The sequence below is a fragment of the Phoenix dactylifera genome, chromosome 4, assembly GCF_009389715.1.
Source record: "Phoenix dactylifera cultivar Barhee BC4 chromosome 4, palm_55x_up_171113_PBpolish2nd_filt_p, whole genome shotgun sequence".
In the NCBI taxonomy this organism is placed as follows: Eukaryota; Viridiplantae; Streptophyta; class Magnoliopsida; order Arecales; family Arecaceae; genus Phoenix; species Phoenix dactylifera.
Window position 1 is genome coordinate 20,876,257 of NC_052395.1, and position 23,079 is coordinate 20,899,335.

Below are 23,079 nucleotides of genomic sequence, written 5' to 3' on the forward strand. Positions count from 1 at the left end.
TGGTAGATGAACTTTTCTTCAAATGCTTGAGGCATGCTTTTGACTTTCCAGTGCGCTTTTTTCGTGGAATAGAGCAGATTTGAGCAACTCTTTGAAGAATAACTTCATTAAGATCATAGATCATATATTTCTTAGCAATGTTTTCAAACAAAATTATTAATGATTTTTTTTGGCAATCAAGACAATCTAGCTGACAATATAATCTTGGGATCAAACATGACCTGATTCTCGAGATTAGGTTTAGGTCAACATTTGGACTTTAATCTCTAATGGATCTAGGTCTAGATTAAGAGGTATTGGGACTTGTCGTGAGAGAACTTCTAATCACAAATAAACTTGAACAATGAAACTTTCATTGGAAAGAAATCCCAACATCTTCTACATCTTAGATAAATCCAAATTTTTAAATCAATTACCTTTCTTTTGGAACAAATGATGATAAATAAAAAGGGTTTTATATAGGTGTTTTATCTAAGTGAAGAAGTTGCTTGGAAACAATAACTTGATCTTCTCCATTGTATTCCTTGATGAATGTATATAAATCTTATATAATAAAATTCTCTAATTTATGAAATAGCTAGAAATGCAAATCTCACAATCTTTGGAGCAACTATGAGGTATGTATAACAATAGAAGACAACATTAAAAAAATTCATGATTGTATAAGACATTAAATGGATTCTAATGATTAACCATGATTATGAAGAATACAATTACAGAAATAGATTGCAAAGATTCTCCTTAATTATATAGTACGCAAACATAGAATTGGATCCTAATAATCATGGAAAGATGTGAGTGCATATGCCCGGCTAGGTTGTCTAATAAAGATATGGAAAAAGAATCCCATAATATTTGGGAGAGTTTCCATGACTAAGATTTGGATGCGAAGTTGGCTAAAAGCTTCGTTCACCATTAAGAATTTTCCTCATAGAAGTGAAGTAGGAAACCATAGTAGACTATCTTTGTTGTTGTGATGGGCTTCCTTCTCAGCTGATGAATTGTACAACCATTCCCCTTGGAAAAATAATCTTTAAGATTTGTCCACAACTTTTGAGTGGTATCAACATAAGCAACATTGTCAAAAAATATCTATTGAGCTCATTGAGTAATCGGAATCAAACCATATGGTTACATAATTTCCACTCCTTAATCGCAGGGTTCGGTGCTGTTAGTTTGGGCAGAGACTCATCCACAGAATATAACTTATTTTTCACTATGGGAGCAATTATAACCAAACACTTCTAACTAGAGTACTGATAAGAAATTATGGAGTCAATATATTGCCTGAACTATCAGAGCGATGTAAATAATGAGAAGAGTTAAAGTCAAATTTAATATCATTATCGTTGTAGAGTGCATAAATATGAAAAAAATGGATTCTAATGATTATAGAGGGATGAGAGTACATGTACTTGACTAGATTGCTTAGTAAAGTTGTGGAAAAAAACTTATAATTACAGATGTGTAAGCATAAAAATAGATCCCAACAATTGTAAAGAGATGAGGGGACACATCTTGGTTGCTTAATACTATGTACCTATACTTTTGTGCTTTTTTGTTTTGTTGCATTTGTTAATGGCCCATCTTTCTCCAATCGCATATTTATAGTAGCATGCATTATCGGTCAAGTACTTAGGTCGAGACTAGCCATAGGTTATAGATGGATCCCAAGGGTGGGGTAACAAGTTTATAATGAACTTTATTTGTAAAAGCAAGTATTCCAGCAAAATAGAACCTTAAAGGGGTACAAATTAGGATTCCTATACTCGTCAGTTTTTTTGAAGATGAACAATCATGTTCGAGACCAACTAGACAACACAGAAGGGAAATCATCGTCCTAGGAGAAGATATCCATAACATAGTATAAATACTTGATATTGGATACCAAATCATTGCTAAAATTACACAATATAACTATATAACTTAAATAGATATGACAATATTAAATATTCTAATTTAAAATATAATTGTATTATATTATAGTACCTCTACATAATAGTGTATAGCATATTATAATGTATAAATACCATTGACATGATATTGATGACATATCATGATAGTTCCAATATAATATTATAGTATAGTATTTTAACAAATACTATTACATATAATTATATTAGTTATTATACTTTAAATCAATTCTATAAGATATTCATGTAAAAATGAACATGTCAATGAAAAAGCAACCATGACAAGTGTTTCTTTGATCGATTCAATCCTTCCCTACTAACTCAAACACGGGATTTGAAATCATTCATTTCCAATTTTTTCAAAATAGATAATTTAAAAATAAATAGTTTTTTATTTCATGATTTAAGCCCGAACTATGCAAATGAGATGAAAGGCCCAGGCCCATGTCGTGGGCAACGAAAGGCCTGCTCCGAAGCCCTTGCGCCGCGGCTACAGTAAGCGGCCCGACACATGTCATACGACATTTATTCTTTGTTTTATACGACGGAAGCTTCCTCGTTAATCTGCACCTCCGTTTTTCCTGTTTCGTAACTCGTTGCCGGCCCCTCAATGCGAGGTAGGATGAGATAAATTTATGATCCCGCAAGCGAATCACCCCGCAGCCCCCCGCCTCCCCGCGACTCAAAAACTTCCCCTTCCCCCACCTTTTCCTTTCCAAGATCGATCATCATACCCTTTGCTTTCTCCATCTTTCTCTTCTCATCTCAATCCCAAACCCTAAAGAACCTCAAATAGGGCCCGCTTTTCGCTCGAATTTTGTTTTCCCTCGTCCCATCCCATTTACATCTATATAGATTGAGATTGTGGTGTTGGGGAAAAGGAAAAAGAAAAGAAAAGAAAGCAGTCGTCGTCATGCCGTCCGGTGCGAAGAAGAGGAAAGCGGCCAAGCGCAAGAAGGAGAAGCAGGAGAAGGGGAAGGAGAAAGAGGAGGAGAGGGGCAGCATCCCTCTTCCTTCCCCTCCCCCTCAACCTCAACCTCAAGGTTTGTGTCCCCCTCTTCCTTCCCTGGCTTTCATGTGTTTGTGTTTCTTGAATATGATGTTTCATTTGTGGACCAGGCAGTGGACTTGTGGATTGGATGCCCCACGACGACGGGAGGCGGAGCGAGAGCGGGGAGTTCGAGACACCGTCGGGGACGCCATTTGCGACCCCGTTGTCTCAGGCGAACCATCCGCTAGCCGAGGAGGCAGGGGAGGAAACTCCTGGATCTCAACGCGTTGCTGTTCATTCATCGGTGGAGAGCTCCGGAAATGGTAACGGAGAGGCCGACGAGCTGCCTTACAGGCCAGATGAGCTTGCTAACGATGATGCGACCGAGCTGGAAGTTGAAACGGTGGCTCCTGCAGAAGATGAGGTTGCTGCCGCGCCACCATATGATGTAAGCGTCGAGATTGTTCGGCGGTCTGAGAAGGGAGAGCCTCGCGAAGCTGAGAGTGCAGAAGGGACCGAAATGGAGAAACCGGCAGAGGAATCGGTTATTGCTGTCGAGCAGAGTGTGCTTACAAGGGAAGAGGCGGAACAAGAAAAGGAAGCCCTGGCTGAGATTCTGAAAGAGGCTCCAGTTGCGATATCCCTTCAATGTGAATTGAAGGCAGCGCCTCTGCCGGCTAAGGATGAGATCAAAGAACAGCTATCATCATATGAACGGGAAGTTAAGGTTGTGCCTCTGCCAAGTGAGGACGAGGTCAAAGAAGAGGCATCTTATGAACGCGAAGTTAAGGTAGTGCCTCTTCCAGATGAGGATGATCAAAAAAATCGGCCATCCTATGAATGCGAAGTGAAGATAGTGCCTCAGCCAGATGAGAATGAGGTTAAAGAACAGCCATCCCATGAACATGATGCTGATGCGAATGTAGGGCCTCTGCCGGATAAGGATGAGGTTAAAGAAAGAAAAGTGGCCGCTCTGCCAGATGAGCATAAGGTTAAAGAACAGCCATCCCATGAACGTGAAGTGAAGGTAGTGCCTCTGCTGGATGAGGATGTAACTGGAACACAGTTTTGTGTGAGCGGGGAAGCCAGCCAAGGTAGCAGAAGAGCGGAAACTGTGCCATCTGCCGAGGTATTGAAATGGGGTTGTACTAATCTTTTATTTCACTCCTTAGGTTAATATTGCTGATGGGGGATTAATTGGATGGCTGTAGGTTGCACCACATGCCCCAACGGTAATGCATCGTGCAAGGTGGTGGAATTGCTGTGGACTTCTTGATGTTCTCGTGGGTTCTGAAAGATAGGCCAGGTGAGCTTTTAGTTCCTCTTATTGAAAAATCTTTATTCACATCATAACTCCTAGTTCAAGCTATCTAGTACATGCCAGTACTTTGTTTTTGGCTAGACTGATCGTTATTCTTGCTCTGTAAACTAACGCACAGGGTAAAGAAGCCTTGGTTTGCTTCTTTTCTTGAACTGGTAGATAGTATAATGAGCAGAGTCTATATTTCAGATGTACAAGAAACAAGATGGTCATTTACTTGGTGGTAGTGAAGGAGGTAATTTTTCTGATCATTGAGCAGTCATCACTCGTAACTTTCGAAGGAAAGTCATGAAATCACATTAGGAGGGGATACATAGAAATATAGATGGTCTTGCCCGGAGAATAAGTAAAGGATGTGCATTTGTGAATTGTTGAATATAGTCTGGTATCATGAACACCCATTGTTTTAATTTGTGTGCTTATATTAAAGCAGATGTATAATTTTGCATTGTGACTTGAGATAAGGTGAATATATGAACATTGGCGTTGATCATAAATGTGTGCAGTAGAAGTGTGAAGAGAAGGGCTTTTTGCTTTTAGCTTTGGATCTTGGAAACAGGAAAAGGTTTAAGAGAAAATTCAGGGAAGGTTGTCATATGCTTACTATGGCTATTTGGCACAGAATTTGTATTGCAAGGAATAAAATAATCTTCAATGTATCAGCTAGATTGATGGGGACATCCTTTGAGGATTTAAGTTTTTCAGCTTTTTGTGGTCTTCTTCCATTCTATATGTGAAAACAAAAGATATCAAAACCATTTAAGGAAATATGTTTTGTGTATTTATTGAGGGCTGCTTGTTGGTTTTGAGGTGTGATGTAGATCGACTTGTTTGTCTTCATTTCATCCTTTTTGAAATGAAATTAATGGTCTTTGCCCATCTTTCTTCTTTGAAAAAAGAAAGAAGAAAAATCTAAATATAAGCCACGCCTCTTTCAACAATTCAAAAGCTTGACTAATATAATGTAAGGTGGAAAATTCGACATGCAGACTGCATAGCTGCATTAAGAGTGAAGATAATTTTAAAATCATATGCACCAAATTAAGACAACTGTAAGCATCTTTAGAAATAAGGTGCTTAGTTGACACCATGCGGCCAGATGTAATTACAATGGGGGTTCATTGGAGAAATTTGTTTATTTCATGTAGATAGCATATTCAGTGAGGTCTTGAAAGTTTGGAAAATGCTAAACAAGCGATGAATGAATTTCCAGTTGAGGATTGCAAACCTTTCTTTAACTAGCTTATGCAGTAACATATATATAATAAGGTAAAGGCCAACTGGTTGAAAAATTATTATGTTCCCTTTCAAAAGGATAAAAGCGTGATACAATATTGCACCAGCCATTTGTGAATGAAACTTATGAGCCACAGCAAGAATTTCTTTGAGAGGGCGATAAAACAGAAATTAAAAAGATCAACAATAGCAAATGTGGCATTAAACTTGAAAGATCCACCATATAGGAAATTTCTGGTTCAGACAACTGAAATAATGGTTTGAAGAGGATAAATAATCAGTAAATGTTTCAATTATTCCTGATAAAAAAAACATTTTGAGAATATCATAAGAGGTAATTCAGTAGGTATCAGTGAGTAAATTCACAGTTGAAGAAAAGGTCTTATATTCAGGAGTATGTATAGGATTAACGCTAGGAGTTACATATAATTATCAAGAGACAAGTCAGCTCGAGTTGTATGACTATCTAAAACTCAAATGTAAACTCTTATAGTGAATAAGCTTTATAAACACATGTTAGATAAACTTACTGTTGGCATTTAAGAAAAGGTGCCCTAGTGTTATATGTAAATATGTAATTGGTAAGAAGACAATTGGATTGAAAATAAGGTTAAAGATATGGAGGTTAAGGGATTGGCATAGCTAGAACATGGTACAGGTAAAGATTTAATAGAGATAAACTAGGAGTTCAGAGGCTTCTGTATTTGTGAAAGCCAAGAAATATTCTATACAATCATTTTTGTTAAACTAATTCTGTTGGAATAATGGAGAAAGTTGAGATGTCTAATTACAATTAGATGGATAAGGAAAAATGGTACTTTTGGGTCTTTTAGACATGATGGAAAGTTTAGTAAGAAGGTAACAAGTCCAACAATTTTGTATTGATTAAAATCTGGGGTATGAAGAGGCCCTAAGCATATTTGGTATGCAGAGAACATGGCAAACATGAAATTATTGGGGTCAATTATGGATAATTGGGTAAACAGGGAAAATCACAGAATTACAAACATTTTGTTACGTGCATAAGTACATTATTTGAGGATAGAAAACCAAACTAGGTGGTTTGGCCATGTGCAACAAAGATCATACAAGGCTTTTGGAGTGGAAGCGACTCAAATTTGTCTTGAAGGGTCAAGGGAAGGGAAGGGTAAGGTGAAAGATAGAAATGGTTGCAGTGTGGGAAAATGATTTATAGAAGTTGACAGTGATGGATGCTAAACTGGTATTGAGAGAGGAATACATAAATTCGAAATAGTAGGGATAGGTTCATTCAGATTTATAGGAAAATGATTTGTTTTGTGCTTATCGGCAATCAACTCTATATGTTTCATTCAGATATGGAAGATGGGGTTGGCTAGAATGTTTAGGGCAGTTTGAGTTGTAAAACTTGATCTTAACTGTTCTCTTTAAGTAGTGGTTTCAACTTTACTGTGTCACTCTTTCTTCAGTTTTTGCTTTAATATTGCTTCATGAATGCTTGAGAAACAATTTCTTCCTTTTCATGTGATTAAATGCCTACATCATGAATTAATGACTGTTTATTAAAAGTTTATTTGTCATGTAACCAGCCCAATCATTAGCATTGTAGACTAAATGGTTGGGTTAACTGGCTCTCTTCAAAATTTCATTTTCTTTTTTTGAGATTCTTAAATCCATCATATGCGATGGTTTTGTGGATGAAATGGCTAGCATGCAAATGTGTTTGGTCATTGTTAGGTCTTCTTTTTGTAAGATTTAGTAAATAGCAAAAATAATTTTTTTAATAAGACAGTATTACATGTGATCTAATATTAGTATCTTTATTTATCTTTTCATATTTATATACGTTGAAATTTAGTTTGCATAGCCACTCATAACCACTCATATTTATTACATGTGATCTAATATTAGTATCTTTATTTATCTTTTCATATTTTTTTATACGTTGAAATTTAGTTTGCATAGCCACTCATAACCATTTAACAAAGAAGCTGAATAAATAAAATAGGTGCCATTACTGTCTCTTATGTTCCTTCTACGGCAAAAGATGGCTTTCGTTCTTAATGTTTAGGTAATTGCTCTTTTAACTAGTAGTTGCAGATGCTAGTATCTGCAGATGAATCTGTGTGGGCCTTAGCACAGTCCCACTGTACACTTACTAGATCTATCCTCAAAAATGCAATTCAAGACATCTGCAAAAGTAGTGGGTTTGGTTGGATATCCAGTCTCACCACTAATTTATCCGTATGAATGTTCTTTGCAATCAATTCTGCTGATCTATTTCTCTCTCCATTTGTAAGAGACTCTGGGATTGGTAATTTGGATATATTCTTCCACATATTATGGTATTTTCTTGATTTGACAAGTTCATTTTGCTCCTTTTCAATCTATTGGGCATGAACCTGCAAGTCAATCTCTCTTTTGATACTCCAGCTGATTGCTCAAGCCTTCAAAGGCACACCCTTCAGCTCCTGGAAGTGGATATGCTGTCTATGATTATCTTTGGCAAATATGTGTATCAGTATCACTTCACTGTTTCTGATTCACCCTCCACAACCTGCACTATTATCACTTAATTCTTCACTAATGCTGATTTTTTTCCTTTAAAAAAAATGCCATGCCTTGTTCCAACTGTCCTTGTTCTGCTATTGGAATCCTCATGATGCGGAACAGGTGATTTAGGGAAGAAATAAGAAGGGAAAGGAGGAGAGAGGAGTTCTGGAGTCCACCAGATAACAAAGCAAGTTTTTTTTTCCATTAAAATACTCTACCTAAAATAGGAGATATGGGGGTGCCATATATAGCCCCCTATGCAACTACCCATGATCCCCACAAATGATCATGTAACTACCCATGATCCAACAACATCATGGGTCACTACACTAGCTAAATACAGTCATACAAGCCAGCAACTAATAAAAGACGAAAATACATAATAGATAAACGAAAATACACAAGAAAATAAAACTAGGGTGGCTGAAGTGCTATGCACGCCGGCGACGCCTATATACATGCTGGAAACGGTGGTCTGTCCCCACCAACTTCCCTCAGCGGAGAAGAGTTCGCCTCTAGCGAAACGAATGTCTGGTAATGCTCTAACAGGTCTGAAGCAAGTTGCTGAAGCTCATCTCTGCTAATCCAGGTATCATCTGACGGAGGTCGACCATGCCATCTGACCAGGTATCGCTGATAACCACCGTTCTGCGTATTAACAATCTGATCGTCCAAAATCTGTTCCACTGTCTGTGATCTGCGGAGAAAAAGGTACAGGAGGCAAGGCAGGAGCAGGAGATATGTTCTCAAAATTGGATGTGAGGTCAGTGTCAAGTTCATTGAGTGGGTCTGCAGGAATAGTTGTCGGACCTCAGTAGGCAACTAAGTCTTCTACATTAAAAACTGGATTAATCCCAAAATCACGTGGAATATCCACCACATATGCATTAGATCCAATCCGTTTCAGAATTTTGTACGGATCCATACTTCAGGCGTGCAATTTTCTAACGGCTCCTGGTGGAAACCGTTCAGGTCTGATTCTGATCATTACATCATCACCCACTCGAAATTCTTGATAACGTCGACGTAAATCAACAGCCATTTTATATCTCGCATTATTGATTTCAATTTTCTTATTAATCTCTTTATGTAAATTTTGCATGTGTTGCGCAAAGGATTCAGCGGTCTCAGAGATTCTATTGTTAGGTGCTACTGGGATAAGATCAACAGGTTTTCGTGGTACATAGCCTAAGACAATTTCAAAAGTACTCAAGCCAGAGGTCCTGTTTACAGAGCTATTTGTAGGCGAATTCAGCTGTGGATAGGAGAAGATCTCAATTACCTGGGTGGTCACCCACTAAACATCGTAGAAGGTTTCCTAGGCTGCGGTTGACCACCTCAGTTTGCCCATCTGTCTGAGGGTGATAGGCTGTGGAATATTTAAGCTTAGTACCCATAAAGTTCCAGAGGGTCTTCCAAAAATAACTAACAAATTTGACATCTCCATCAGTCACTATCGATTTTGGAAGCCCGTGGAGCCTAACGACCTCATCGAAGATGATCCTCGCAACTTTGGAGGCATTAGAAGTCTTAGAAGTGGGTAGAAAATGTGCCATCTTAGAGAACCGATCCACTACCACGAGAATGGAATCATGCTTACTTCTAGTCTTTGGCAATCCTAGCACGAAATCCATACTAATATCCTGCCAAGGACGATCTGGGACAGGAAGGGGGGTATATAAGCCAGTGTTTTGTTTGCGCTGTTTGGATAGATGACAAGTACGACACTGACTAACAATTTTTGCAACATCCTGTTTTAAACTAGGCCAATAAAATCTTTGTTCGACCATATCAATGGTCTTATTTCTACCAAAATGGCCAGCTATTCCTCCCGCATGAAGTTCCCAAACAAGAAAATCTCTAAGGGATGTTTGAGGGATACACAGCTTGTTTCCTCGGAACAGGAAGGCATCAACCACAAGGTAATCACTATTGTCCCTGGTGCAACATTCTAACACGCTCGCATAGATCTCAGCGAAGTCTGGACAAGTTGCATAATCGTCAATCATACGTTCAAATCCAGTAACATTTATACTTATTGAAAAAAGTAATGCTACACGTCGGCTTAAGGCATCAGCTGCTTTGTTGTCAATACCTGCTTTGTGACACAACACGAAGGTATATTCTTGAAGAAATTCAGCCCACTTTCCGTGTCGTGAACTCAACCGTTTTTGAGAATTTAAGTACCTCAAAGCTTCATGGTCGGAATATAATACGAACTCCTGAGGTAGCAAATAGTGATGCTAGTGACGCAGCGCTTGCACAACTGCATAAAATTCTTTGTCATAGGTGGAATATTTTCGTTTGGCATCATTCAGCTTCTCACTGAAGTATGCGATAGGATTTTTTTCTTGGCTTAAGACACCACCTATACCTATACCAGATGCATCACAAGAGACTTCAAAAACTTTAGTAAAGTCTGGGAGGCGCATTACCGGGGCTCCAGTCATTCTAGTCTTGATCTCTTGGAATGCCCTTGAGGCCGCAACGGTCCAATGAAATTCACCTTTCCGGATACAATCTGTAATCGGTGCAGTGATCGTACTAAAATTCTTGATGAACCTCCTATAAAAGGTGGCTAGGCCGTGGAAGCTTCGTACCTCAAATAATGTAGTGGGTTCGGGCCATTCAAGAATAGCTTGGACCTTCTGTGGGTCTGCTGAAACACCTCAGAAGAAATAACGAATCCTAAGAAGATTACACGATCAGTCATAAATGAACACTTCTTAAGATTCGCATACAGGCTTTCTTTTCTTAGTGAATTGCAAACCAAACGTAGGTGCTCTAGGTGTTGTTCCTTGTTTTTGCTATAAATTAAGATATCGTCAAAGTAGACTACAAGAAATTTACCCATGAAAGGTCTTAGCACTTGGGTCATAATTCGCATAAATGTACTAGGTGCATTTGTTAACCCAAAGGGCATGACTAGCCACTCGTATAACCCATCCTTGGTTTTGAAAGATGTTTTCCATTCATCACCTGGGCGGATACGGATTTGGTGGTAACCACTCTTAAGGTCAATTTTGGAAAAGATAGTGGCACCTGCCATCATATCAAGCATGTCATCCAATCGTGGTATTGAAAATCGATATTTAACCGTTATCTTATTAATTGCCCTGCTATCCACACACATTCTCCAAGTGCCGTCTTTTTTGGGCGTTAGAAGCGCAGGCACCGCACACGGGCTAAGACTCTCTCGGATGAACCCTTTTTGGAGTAGTTCATCAACTTGCCGTTTTAATTCAGCGTGTTCAATCGGATTAAGTCTATAATGAGGCAAGTTCGGGAGAATCGCCCCTGGAACCAAATCTATAGCGTGGTGAATGTCACGCATAGGGGGAAGCTCATCAAGAAGGTCCTCAGGAAAGAGATCCTTAAATTCTTCCAGAACATGATGAACTTCCTTCGGAAAATCTATTTGAAAATCAAGGACAACTTCTTTGGACACTAACACAATGACTATGGATTCTTGGGCTGCTGCTTTCTCAAATTCCTTAGGACTAATGATTTGAAGGTGCTTTTCAACCTTCACATCCTTCTTTCCAGCAATAGAAGGTCTAGGAGGCAAAGGGTTTAGTCAAAGTTTCTTCCTTGGTGAACAAAAGAACAGAAATTGGATTTGCCATAAATGGTCACATCCAAATCATAAAGCCACGGTCTACCAAGGATGATGTGTCCAACGTCCATGGGAATAACATCACACCAGAACTTATCATTATATTTAGAAAAGTTGATTTGGACTAAACAACGCTCAGTGACTGGTATAGCGGTTTTATCCACCCAAGACACATTATAAGGGTTAGGGTGAGGTACTGTTTTTAACCATAGCTTCTTGACAGTTCTTGTGGATACAATATTGACACAACTCCCACTGTCGATAATAACCTTACAGCTATGTTCCCTACATTTGATATAGGTGTGAAATATGGATCGACGCCTCCAGTCATCATCTTCTTGCTTAGGTTGTGTAAGGACACACCTAACTACGCCTAAAGGAGTGGAACCCTCAAGTGAGCCGGGTTCCTTACCTTCATCTGACTCTTCAGGGTCTATCTCTGGTTCATAGACCAACTCATCCTCTTCATCATTTCTATCTTCTTCGATGACCTGTGTTTTCTTAGTAGGACATTGACTAGCTCTATGCCCAAAACCAAAACATCTGTAACACTGATCTCGAGAAATTTTGGGTGGTTCACTTAAAATTTTCTTATTCTTTTGATCATTAAATTTTGGGGACTCTGTCGCTTGATTTCTAATATTAGGCTTACCCCAAGTGTTAGTTTGACTACCGTGGGTAAACTTATGATTGGCCTCCTTAAGATCAAATCGCCTAAAGGTTATCTTATTAGTATAACGCTCGATGTCTTGGACAAGTTGATAGGCATGTTCTAATGAATTGACCTCGCGTAGAATAAGCTCTTTTTGTAAATCATCTCGCAATCCGGACCTAAACCTAGAAAGGGTCAATTCCACACTCTCGCGTGCATCGCATCGCATGAAGAACTCATTAAAGCGAGCGATGTATTCAAACACAGATTTGTTTCCTTGAATCAGTCGTTGCCACTGATCTAACAGGCGACTCTTATAGGATGTAGGGAGATATTTTTCTTTTAACTTCTCCTTCATTTCATCCCATTGTATCACAGGGGGTTGCCTAGCTCTAGCAAGCATATTTTCTATTGTATTCCAATGCAACTTTGCGGGACCAGTGAGCTTCATTTTTGCAAAACGAACTCTGCGTTCTTCAGATAGATTATACCATTCAAAGTAATGGTCCACATCAGCGAGCCAGTCAATGAAGACTTTTGGGTCGAGACGACCATCATAACTTGGTGTATCGATCTTAATACTGCGCATTACATGCTCATCTGGTGTCTCATGCGCTCTTAGATAGTCCCTTTGGTGTTGTTGCCCAAGGCGTCTGGGGCGGGGTGGTTCAAACTCACCAAGTTCAGACTCTCCATCGTTGCGAGTAACTTGGAGGTTGGTGATTGAATTTTCAGCCATAGTCAAGCGAGTGTTCAGCCTAGTTTCAAGGTCAGTGATTCTTGCCCCTAATCTAGTTTCTAATGCTGCTATGGCATCTAACACCTGTTGGTTTGGGTTGGTAGACATTTCATGTGAGTAGGATGTACCGCTGCGAGTTGTCATACTCTAGAATACGAAAATTCTAGATATAAAATAACATTCAGATTAAAATTAACAATCTTGAATAAAAGACTATTGACATAGTCTCGGTTACTTTCGAATTAGCACAGGTGATAACAAAATATCAGGACCTTAGATACTGCTAGCCTTGGTCTGGGTCATGCAAAATCTTCGCAGGTTAATCTAATGAAAGTGGGTCCTTCAAATTGATTAGGGCTTCACCAGATTCAAGTAAAATTTTCTAGTTGCCTTTTGAGGATTTGAAAATAATTTGTAAGGCTCAATATGTGTTTTCAAGGGGCACAAGCTCTTATAAAGTTAAGGTCCTATCTCAAACCAACATCATGAAGTGAAAGCAATAACAATCTAAAGATAAACTAGTTTATAGGGAAAAGGCTGAAATAATATTCAAAGGAAAGATACAACCTTTTCTTACAGATCTGAGTCAGTAGAAAAGTTTGGATGTCCGAGTGCAGGATGCAGAACTGGAGCCGACGATTTGTAGAAGATGCTGCTGTAAGACGGCCGGCTGCGAGTATCGTTGTGGAAGCCCAACACGCTGCAGAGACTGGATCCAATTGTAGGAGCCTGAAAACCGGGCCCATGTGACAACGGGCCAATGGAGCTCGCGTGACAACGGGCCGAACACTGGGGTCGGCCCGCTTGCTCGAAGTCAAAAGAACTGGATGGGACCTGAAGCTTATGGATGGCTTCGGATCCCTCTGTGTGGTTGGGAGAGAACTGAGGGAGACACCGGGGGGGGGGGGGGGGCAGAGAGGAGCGATGTCAGAGGGTGGCGATCTTCGTTTTGGGGAGCGAAGGAAGCGGCGAGGGCGGACGATGGAGTCGGCAACGGAGGTGGAGGTGGTGGCGCGGGGGAAAGAGAGGTCTCAGTGAGATGGGAGGGAGAAGAAAAAAGAAGATTAGGGTTTGAGGGATGAGGTATTGGAAGGAGAAGGGTCTCAGTGAACTGAGAGGGAGAAGAAATGGGGTGAACTCGAGGGTTGGTGGAGGGTGGAGGCAACGGAGAAGATGAAGGGGGGTGGTGGCGGTGTGATCGAGGCAACGGTGTGTGCGGTCGCGGAGGTGAGCGGCGTCGGCGAACGAGAATGGTCTGGCGGTGGAAAGGAGAGGCGGCTCGGCGGCAGCAAAGGGGTACGCAGCGACCTGCCGGCGGCGGCTCTGCGGGCGGCCGGTCGTGAAGAAGAAGAGGTATTCTTTTTTTTTTTGTGACTAACTTGTGCGACTCACGTGCGATGGAGCACGTGGGCCTCACGTGGGTTGGGGCACATGCAACTCACGTGCCACTCCTTTTCTTTTTTTTTCTTTTTTTTTTTCTGGGGCGGGTCCGGGCTAATGAACTGGTAACGGGTGAGGGACTTACCCGTTAACTGGTGTTTCTTCAACCTCCCGACAGTTTCGGGAGGTGGTACCGGGCTCTGCGGCTACGGTTGCCGAGCGGACCCTGTGGCCTGCTGCAATGGACGACAATTGGTTACAAGCCCCCAGACTGGTTGGAGAGATCAGAGGAGAAGAAACCTCTCCTTGCTCCTTCTGGTGATAGCTGATCGAGAGGGAGGTGAACAGAAACGTAAGACTCTCCCTCTTCTTCACACTGTGCGCTGGTCGTCGACACTCATCATGCTCCGACGTCCGTGGTGCAAAGTCTTCCGTGAAGAACTCGTGCGGCATACGAAGCAGGGGCAGCCTATCCATACACCAGGTCTTTGGTGATTAGGACGGCTACTGGTGTACTGAGAGGGAGTCAGGAGGGAAATAGACTGACAGGATCAGGGCGTTGGCACAGAGGCAAAACCCTGGCTGCTCTGATACCAAACTGATGCGGAACAGGTGATTTAGGGAAGAAAATAAGAAGGAAAAGGAGGAGAGAGGAGTTCTGGAGTCCACCAGATAACAAAGCAAGTTTTTTTTCCATTAAAATACTCTACCTAAAACAGGAGATATGGGGGTGCCATATATAGCCCCCTATGCAACTACCCATGATCCCCACAAATGATCATGTAACTACCCATGATCCAACAACATCATGGGTCACTACACTAGCTAAATACAGTCATACAAGCCAGCAACTAAGAAAAGACGAAAATGCATAATAAATAAATGAAAATACACAAGAAAATAAAACTAGGGTGGCCGAAGTGCTATGCACGCCGGCGACGCCTATATACATGCTGGAAACGGTGGTCTGTGTCCCCACCACCTCATCTGCCAAGTGTTTTTGTTAGGGTTTGGATCAGTTGCATAATGATATGCTTCTTATGATTGGCTGGATCAATTTCATAATGATATGCTTCTTATCATCAGCTGTCAACCTAGTATCAACCATCCACCTTTTTTATCCAGCCTTAGGACTGTCATTGGTGGTGCTGAATTTTGTCAAATGATTCTCAGATTTTTCTTTCTCATCACTTGAATTGAATTTGGTAGGTTTCCTGTTAACACGCAAACCTGTGTACTCAAGTGCTGTCTAATTTGAACATTCTTAGGTGAGGCTGTCATCTCCCTCCGCTATTCCTATGATGAATTCCATTAAAATTATGATATAACATTCTATTAGTGTACAAATAATATTAAGTTAAATAGAAACAAAACATGGTCTATTGAAAACCCATATCATAAGTTCATTTTTTTATTTGTTGGAATTTAATTAGTCTTTAACTTGTCCCTCGTCCAAGATGTCTAGTGCTATATGTGAGTTACATTGTTCACTCAGTTCAGCAGCTTCATTCCATTAATTTTCCTTTTTCTGGTCCACGTTTTCCTTATAGAGCTTTGCCTGACTGATAATGCACAGGAAATCTTTGTTGGTGATCTTGTTTAGGATTCTGTCTATATCCTTTTGAGATGGGGTTGGACAGTGAAAAGCATTTAGCTAATAGTTTTGCAGAGCATCTAATCAGTTCAATCTTCAAGCTAGAGGTGGATAATTGGCCCTTCAACCTTTCCAGTTCTGTTTGATTTGATCAGGAGAAGGGAAACACTTGTTTTATTTCTTAAGTAGAAGGGGGAGTCATGGTTTTACCTTTTGAAATAGATCACTTAGAAACAGGACCATAGGTTTATGCACTCATTGAGTGCCGAAGGTTTTTATTTTCTATAGATGTTACCTGGGTGAGATAGGACTTCTAGTTGCTTTACTTCCATCAATTTTTTTCAAGTGAAAGAACAGACCTTAGGTGTTATTGATAAACAATGCTGTCTTTGGTGAAAGCACGATTCTATATAATTAGGAGTTTATTTAGTAGAATTGCTACCTGAATTTGGTCTAGTCATTTTTTCCTTGTATTGGAATAAGTTTGATGAGGGTCAACATCTGGTTGCTTTTGGTTATTGTAAGGATCTAATGCCAGTTGCTATCATACTTTGCCATATAGTTTGTACTGCATGATACAATTGTCAACATGAGAACTATCCCATAGAAGTATCTATAGACTTGTGTTGGCCTGTTTCATAGTTTCTTGTTGCCGTACACTAGCATATAAATCAACATAATTTGGCGTTTGATCATAGTGAATTATCTGCATGGACTTACCCAAATTTCACTACTTGTGGGGATATTTCTTATTTTTCCTCAATCTCTTGTTTCTGTTTGTGGAGTCTAATATAATACTAGTTTTGATTGACATGTGCATTAGATTTATTTAGATAATGTTACACATTATTTCAGGTTGTGCTAGTCAATTAAAACATTATTCTTTGACATGTTGTAGTTGTTTATGTGTGTCAAAAATTGTGCTTCAGTGTTTAAAATATGTCTACCTCCCACTAGAAGAAACTAGTGTTGTTGCAAAATATAGGTTCTCTAATGCAGCACACCAGCTGTGTATCTTTTGGTATTATGATGAACTAGGTTTGGCATGTGCAATGCACATGAGAAAGGCGAAGACGGTCAGCTTTCCATTTGTTTTCTATTTAAGTTCAGATTAGAGAAGATATTAAGTTGTAGTACTACCTCCAAGAGAAGCCTACACATTCCGATGTGTGTGTCCAAGTCATCATTTAACAACCCTGAGCATGCTAGGGTTCTATTAAGGTAATTAAGTAATACATTGGAAAGAAGAGAGATTTGTTAGTGTTATAATGTTTCATGGGCCCGTGAATAGATATTGTGTGAAAGGCTTCAAAGTCCACTCACATGTGGCTGGATTCTGAAGCTTTGATGTTACATATAGTAGAAGATGTGTCTATGCTGATGTTTGCAGATTGTTGGTATGGTAAGTTATTTTAAGCATATGGTGTTCACTTCTGACCAACATAGTTATGGTACCTGATACTATAATTCTTTGGTTAGCTTCATGCAAGTTTGGAGCTTTTGTTATTGTCATTAAGATTATTTTGATCTTTTCGTCTGAGTTTCATATGTAATTCAAGCAACTTTCTGAAGATGATTAATGTAGACAAATGGATAGGTCAGTGAAGAATGTACCATATTTCAGCAAAAAAAAAAGAGAATGTACAATACACTTTCTAGGGACACTGATCAACTAGAGCATGTGGGATGAGTATGACAATATGAGGAAAGGTGGGTAGCTGAATAGTGACCTTTTATGTTCCCTGGGGATAATTTGTTCTGAATTATTGACCTGAATGGAGGTGCAAATGTAAGTCTTTTAAAAAAGTCTTTTTTTTTCATAAATCAAAAAAGTAGTTTTAGATGTCTTAGCTTGTTGATTGGGATGTTGAAATTGCATATTATTTTGAAGTAATTTGGCTACCACAATGCATGCTATTATAAAATTTGTTAAGGATAACCTCTGATTTTAGGAAGCAAATATGCATTTATCATTTCATGTAACTACTAGTCTATCAACACAATTTTCTTTTATATTTTGGGTCTTGTTGGTATACCATGAAGCTTTGTTAAAATCTTGTTTAACTCATTGGTGCAACTTTTCCTTTTTCTGAATTTGCGATGCCTTCTTGTCACTTGCTTGCTCAAATTTTGTGATGTGTATATAATTGATGTTGAATTTAGGAAATTTTAGCTCATACAGCTTTAAACTTCTTAATTTCAAAAGGCTATATGATATACTCTTGTATGGAGTAGACATGTATATATGTACACTTATATGCACAGACATCAACCATGCATATGATATGTACATATCTATATTCTTTATTTATTTCATTAAATAGAAAAAGGGTCTAAATATCACCAGCATGAGAATATAGTCCACTGGTGGGCTTGAGAGATACAGATAGTGAAATAACTTCTGAAAATTATGGTTGCAGGAGGTCCTAAAGAAGGGAATTTCAATGTACCTTATTCTTGTAAACAGAGGGGAAGTTCTCTTTCATCTTTGGCCACCTTTGCAAAACTTTGGTGCTTTGCATCCTTGATGCTGAAAACTTGCATTCTTAATGTTGAGCTTGACAGCTTACAAAATTCCATAAAATAATCCCTGACAGTAAAGTGATCCTTACTCTTGTAAACAGCAGGTCTTTTTCATTTTTGACCACCTTTACAAAACTTTGGTGCTTCGCATCATTGGTGCACCAATCTGGCAGATCTAATTTTGAGCTTGTGAGCTTATGCAGTTGAACATAGTACACCCTTGACAGTAAATCAAATTAGAATACTCATTGTTCATTTTTAAGAGCACTTTTTAAAGACCATCTTTTAAAACTTAAAAGAAAAAAAATTGTTTAAGTGTCATTAACATGAGCAGCACTTAGCATATACTTGTCACTAAAGTTAAACCTTTCCTTTTTATGATTATCATCCCTGAAGTAGCTAAGACCAAAAAAAATCTTTGTGATCCATTGGTTGCTTGGAAACATGCGCTTGCATGCATAAATGCAACTTAGATTTAGAAAGGCGTCCCTTTTGTTTGGCCGTTGATAATTGTAAATAATATATGCAAAGAGAACTTAGTATGCCATATTCAACTTGGATTGCATCAACTTGTTCCTCCTGCAAAATAATCTTTAACCAACTGGTGAATTGAAGAGCTGTGCATCATGGACAAGAAGCATTGATTTATTTAATCCTTTAGCTTGTTGTATTTTCTCTTTTACTTCTGTTTAAATTTTAGTTTTAGTATGTTTTAAAGTCTGTGGTTGAGACTAGAAGATAATAATCCATGTCTTGAATTAGTTTATGGGATTGAAAAATGGGCGATATTTTAGGGTTTGATTTGAAGGTGTCGTGTTCTATTTATTTTCTCACTTCTTGGGGGATGGAAAAAAGGATTGTTTCTTCTCGTGGCCAACTAGTTCTCTCCACCTTTCTCTTCTCTTCTCAGTCCTTCCTCTTCTTCCTCCCATCTTCCTCCTACTTTCCCTTGATTCAGTTTCTTTGCTGACATATTCACTTCTTTTTCTTCTTCTTGCAAATATGGATGCTATTATTCTATATCTTGCACACACATTGATAGGGATATCAGATCGTTTCATGATGCATTGAGTGGCTGCAGTACTCAGGGATTTTTATCAGATGTAATTTTAGTTGATTTGTTAAAACTTTCTTTTATATTTAGTTGTTTATAGGTTTTAATAGGCTATTGTGTGTCAAGCTGATATTAAAAATCTTAGATTTTATTTATAGTTTAATAGGTCTAGTTACTGTAGTGGTACTGTTCACATGGCGTTTTTCATGCTTTAGTAACTGTAAACAGCAGTCATGCCTTATGCTACAGTGACTATAAATGTTTGAGCACCATTTTATTGCTGTAATATTTCTGGTGGTTTTATTTTATTGCTTGCTTCACACTTTTCTTGTTTACATTTTATTTAATTGTAAAAGAGATCATTGATTATCGTGCAGGCTGATTGTTGCAACACCTTTTCTGTGCAGAAGCAGAAAATGAAGATGTAGTATGATAATTGATAAAGATTTGCATAATAAGACTAATTGGTATTAGTCAAAGGAATTTTGAAGTTTGAGATTTTTGAATAAGGTATGTTGATGGTTGTGGTGTTTTAAGGCTTCCTTGATCTAAATAAGCAAACTGATACTGTTGGTCATTATCTTGGTTTCCTTGCAGCGATGGCAAAATTTTGTGGTTGCTAATCTCTGTGGCATAGTGGCTTGAGAGATCCAAAATGTGTAGTCCAGAAACAAACATTCTCCTTTTTACTCATCCAATTTTCTATGATTCCTCTCATCCCTCTCATCCAAGTTGAATGCACTTGAAATGTCTAGAGACTGAAAAAGGCATTATTTCAGCTTCTTGGAACTAATCATTATGTTCTTCTCAAATATATAAGCACATACATATGCATTTCTGCATTTGCTGCTATGTGTTTGCATGTGTAAATATATGTGTGCTTGTCAATATGTCATGGTACATAGAGTTTGGAAAAACATGATGCTCTTTATTATTGGTGATAGATTATCATGCATATTGGTTGGCAAATCATTACAGGAGGTACAATTTGTTGATATGAAAATGATCATAAACTGGATGAAGCATTATGTGTTTAGAAGATACTCGTTCAATCTGTTTATGCTTTCTGCTTAAATGGGTCTTGTTCTTTGCTGTATTCAGCTGTGTACAGTTTAATCATTAACTGAAGCTTTGGTTGCGTTTCCCACATGGGTGAGGAGGGTATGTTGTTTATTTCTTTTAATGAATGGTTATTGAGGAGAGGGCGTGCGAAGATATTGTCCTTGGGGGCTGGGGGGTGTTATTAGAGATTATAGTTCTATAATTCCATGATTTTCAGGAAAATTTTTGGAGGGTGTCCATTGGTTCAGTTAATAAGGTTGTTTGAGAATTGATACTAGTGATCTGGGTTGGGATCTGAGAACTACCCTTTTGCTTGTTGAATCTTGCTTGAGGAATCACCATTTTGCTGGTTGAAGCCTGCTTATATGAAGTTACCGGAATGGGAAAAAAAGAAGGAAAGGGGTGTTTTACAAATATCACACCCTCTATTATTTGTATTTACATAATGTCTCAGGAAAAGTTATGTTAATTTAAAAAATAACCCTTTATGTTAGTTTTATATCTAAATTAATGTGAAATGTTAATTATAGGTTGTGGTTTAGTTATGCAGAAGAAAGTAATTTTACACCGTTTGGTTGTTGAATAGCTGACCGCTTCTTGAATAACTTTAATAATTGGTATTCATCACCTGACCAGTCTTTCTGTGTAACTTTATTCGATGTTTACTTGGTGCTTCCATGGTTAGTGGGATTAAGGTTTTCAAGATGGGGGGAAAGAAGATGAGTCCTATCTCATGGTTCTTCACCTCTCCTTCGTTCCCTGGAAGCGGCTAATGGATTAGCAACTCAGAACTAAAAAAGGTGGAGTTTGATCTACGACCTCCTGCCCTTAAAGCGCGAGGATTCTACAAGGTTGTGAAAAAAGTGAAAAATTAGAGAGGGCGAGGGAGAGTTTTGGATGGTTAAGGTTATGTCACCTTGAAATAACTTTAGCATGGTTGAGTACAATTTTCCCTCATTACCGCTTTTTGCTTGATGTTTGGTTAGTTGACTGGATAACTTTGAGCAATTCATTCTTTAACTAGCATCTAAGCACTTGCTTGGTGTTTTACCTATTTGTCATTTATGAAAAATAACTTATTTTTTCAGTTTACTTGCATAAGTTTAACGCTTTTATAGAATTATTTAAAATATAAGGCTTATTAGTGTTCTTTTAAATAAAATTTAGTTATGCAAAGTGTAGTTAGAATTGTAAATTGGTCTTGGTCATCCTTCCATGGGATTGGGTGTGTTATGCCTAGCCTAAAGAGGTTTGGAAAACTTAGTTATGCAAATTGTCGTTAGAGCTGTAAATTGGTCTTGGTCATCCTGCTATGGGGTTGGATGTATAGAAGAGATGAACAGTAGTTTTACTGAAAGAACTCTCACACTTATCAGTGTTTTTCAAAAGATATATGTACAAGGAGATCCACATAACAGTTTACGGAAGTGGTTCCTCGTATCGAGGTGTGTTACAACAACTCACTAACAGTTTATCTGATTCACTGGGATCATCATAGAGATAGCTAGAATGGTGCAGAAGTTCCGCTCAAGGCGGAGGCTTGGTAATAGGTTCTATATGCCCCCTCAAGATGGACGAGCCATCAGCAAGGCCAATCTTGGATTTAAGCAGATGAAACCGGTGGCGAGGCAGAGTTTTAGTCATCAGGTCTGCCAACTGATCTATAGTATGAACATGATGAATACTGATTTTTTCTTTTTGCACAAGATCACGGACAAAAAGTAAATCAATTTCAATGTGCTTCATGCGAGAATGTTGTACTGGATTTAGACTAAAGTGGTTGGCTCCAATATTATCACAGTAGAGCTGCGGAGCTTGTGGAAGCTGGAGGCCAAGTTCAGAAAGAAGAGATTGTAGCCAAACTGTTTCAGAGGTAGCAGCTGCCAAGGCACGGAATTCAGCTTCAGTGGACGAGCGGGAGACAACATGTTGTTTGCGAGCTGTCCAGGAAATGGGATTACAACCAAGGAATGTGATGAAGGCGGTAGTCGATACCCGAGTGTCATGATCTCCAGCCCAGTCGGCGTCCGTATAGGTGCTGAGTTGCAATGCACTATTCTTCCGGAGGTGAATGCCATGAAAGATGGTATGCTTGAGATACCTGAGTAGTCACTTGGTAGCTGCCCAGTGGTTGATAGTCGGCTTATGCATGAACTGGGAGAGCCTATTCACAGCAAAGACAATATCCGGTTGGGTGAGACTGAGGTACTGAAGGCTGCCTATGACACTGCGATATTCAGTGCTATCTGCAGGGGAGGAGCCATCTAGGAGAACAAGGGGAGTGCTGGTGGATAGAGGGGTCTGAACTGTCTTAGCTCCATCCATGTTGGTGCGAGCGAGGAGATCACGCACATATTTGTGCTGTGAGAGAAAAAGCCCCTGAGTTGTAGAGATTACCTCGATGCCCAAGAAGTAGTGAAGATTCCCCAAGTCTTTAGTGGAAAATCGGTCACTTAGTTGTGTAAT

At 39.1% G+C, this 23,079-nt stretch overlaps 1 protein-coding gene across 6 annotated transcripts; it reads left to right on the forward strand.

Annotated features, from left to right (window-relative positions):
- The first annotated feature begins 2,484 nt into the window (after positions 1 to 2,484).
- On the forward strand, positions 2,485 to 20,403 carry LOC103695816 (uncharacterized protein PF11_0207). Of its 6 annotated transcripts, none has more exons than XR_003383206.2 (5): positions 2,485 to 2,956; positions 3,033 to 4,033; positions 4,116 to 4,210; positions 19,929 to 20,061; positions 20,149 to 20,403. XR_003383206.2 is itself a non-coding variant. In XM_026800659.2 (4 exons), the coding sequence occupies exons 1-3, from the start codon at positions 2,827 to 2,829 to the stop codon at positions 4,203 to 4,205; spliced, it is 1,221 nt and encodes a 406-aa protein (XP_026656460.2). In that variant the 5' UTR covers positions 2,485 to 2,826; the 3' UTR covers positions 4,206 to 4,210; positions 19,929 to 20,403. The 6 variants fall into 6 exon arrangements, 4 of the variants coding, with proteins under 4 accessions (XP_026656460.2, XP_026656461.2, XP_038981755.1 ...); XR_003383207.2 differs by having other exon boundaries at positions 19,959 to 20,061; XM_026800659.2 differs by having other exon boundaries at positions 19,929 to 20,403.
- Positions 20,404 to 23,079: the final 2,676 nt, after the last annotated feature.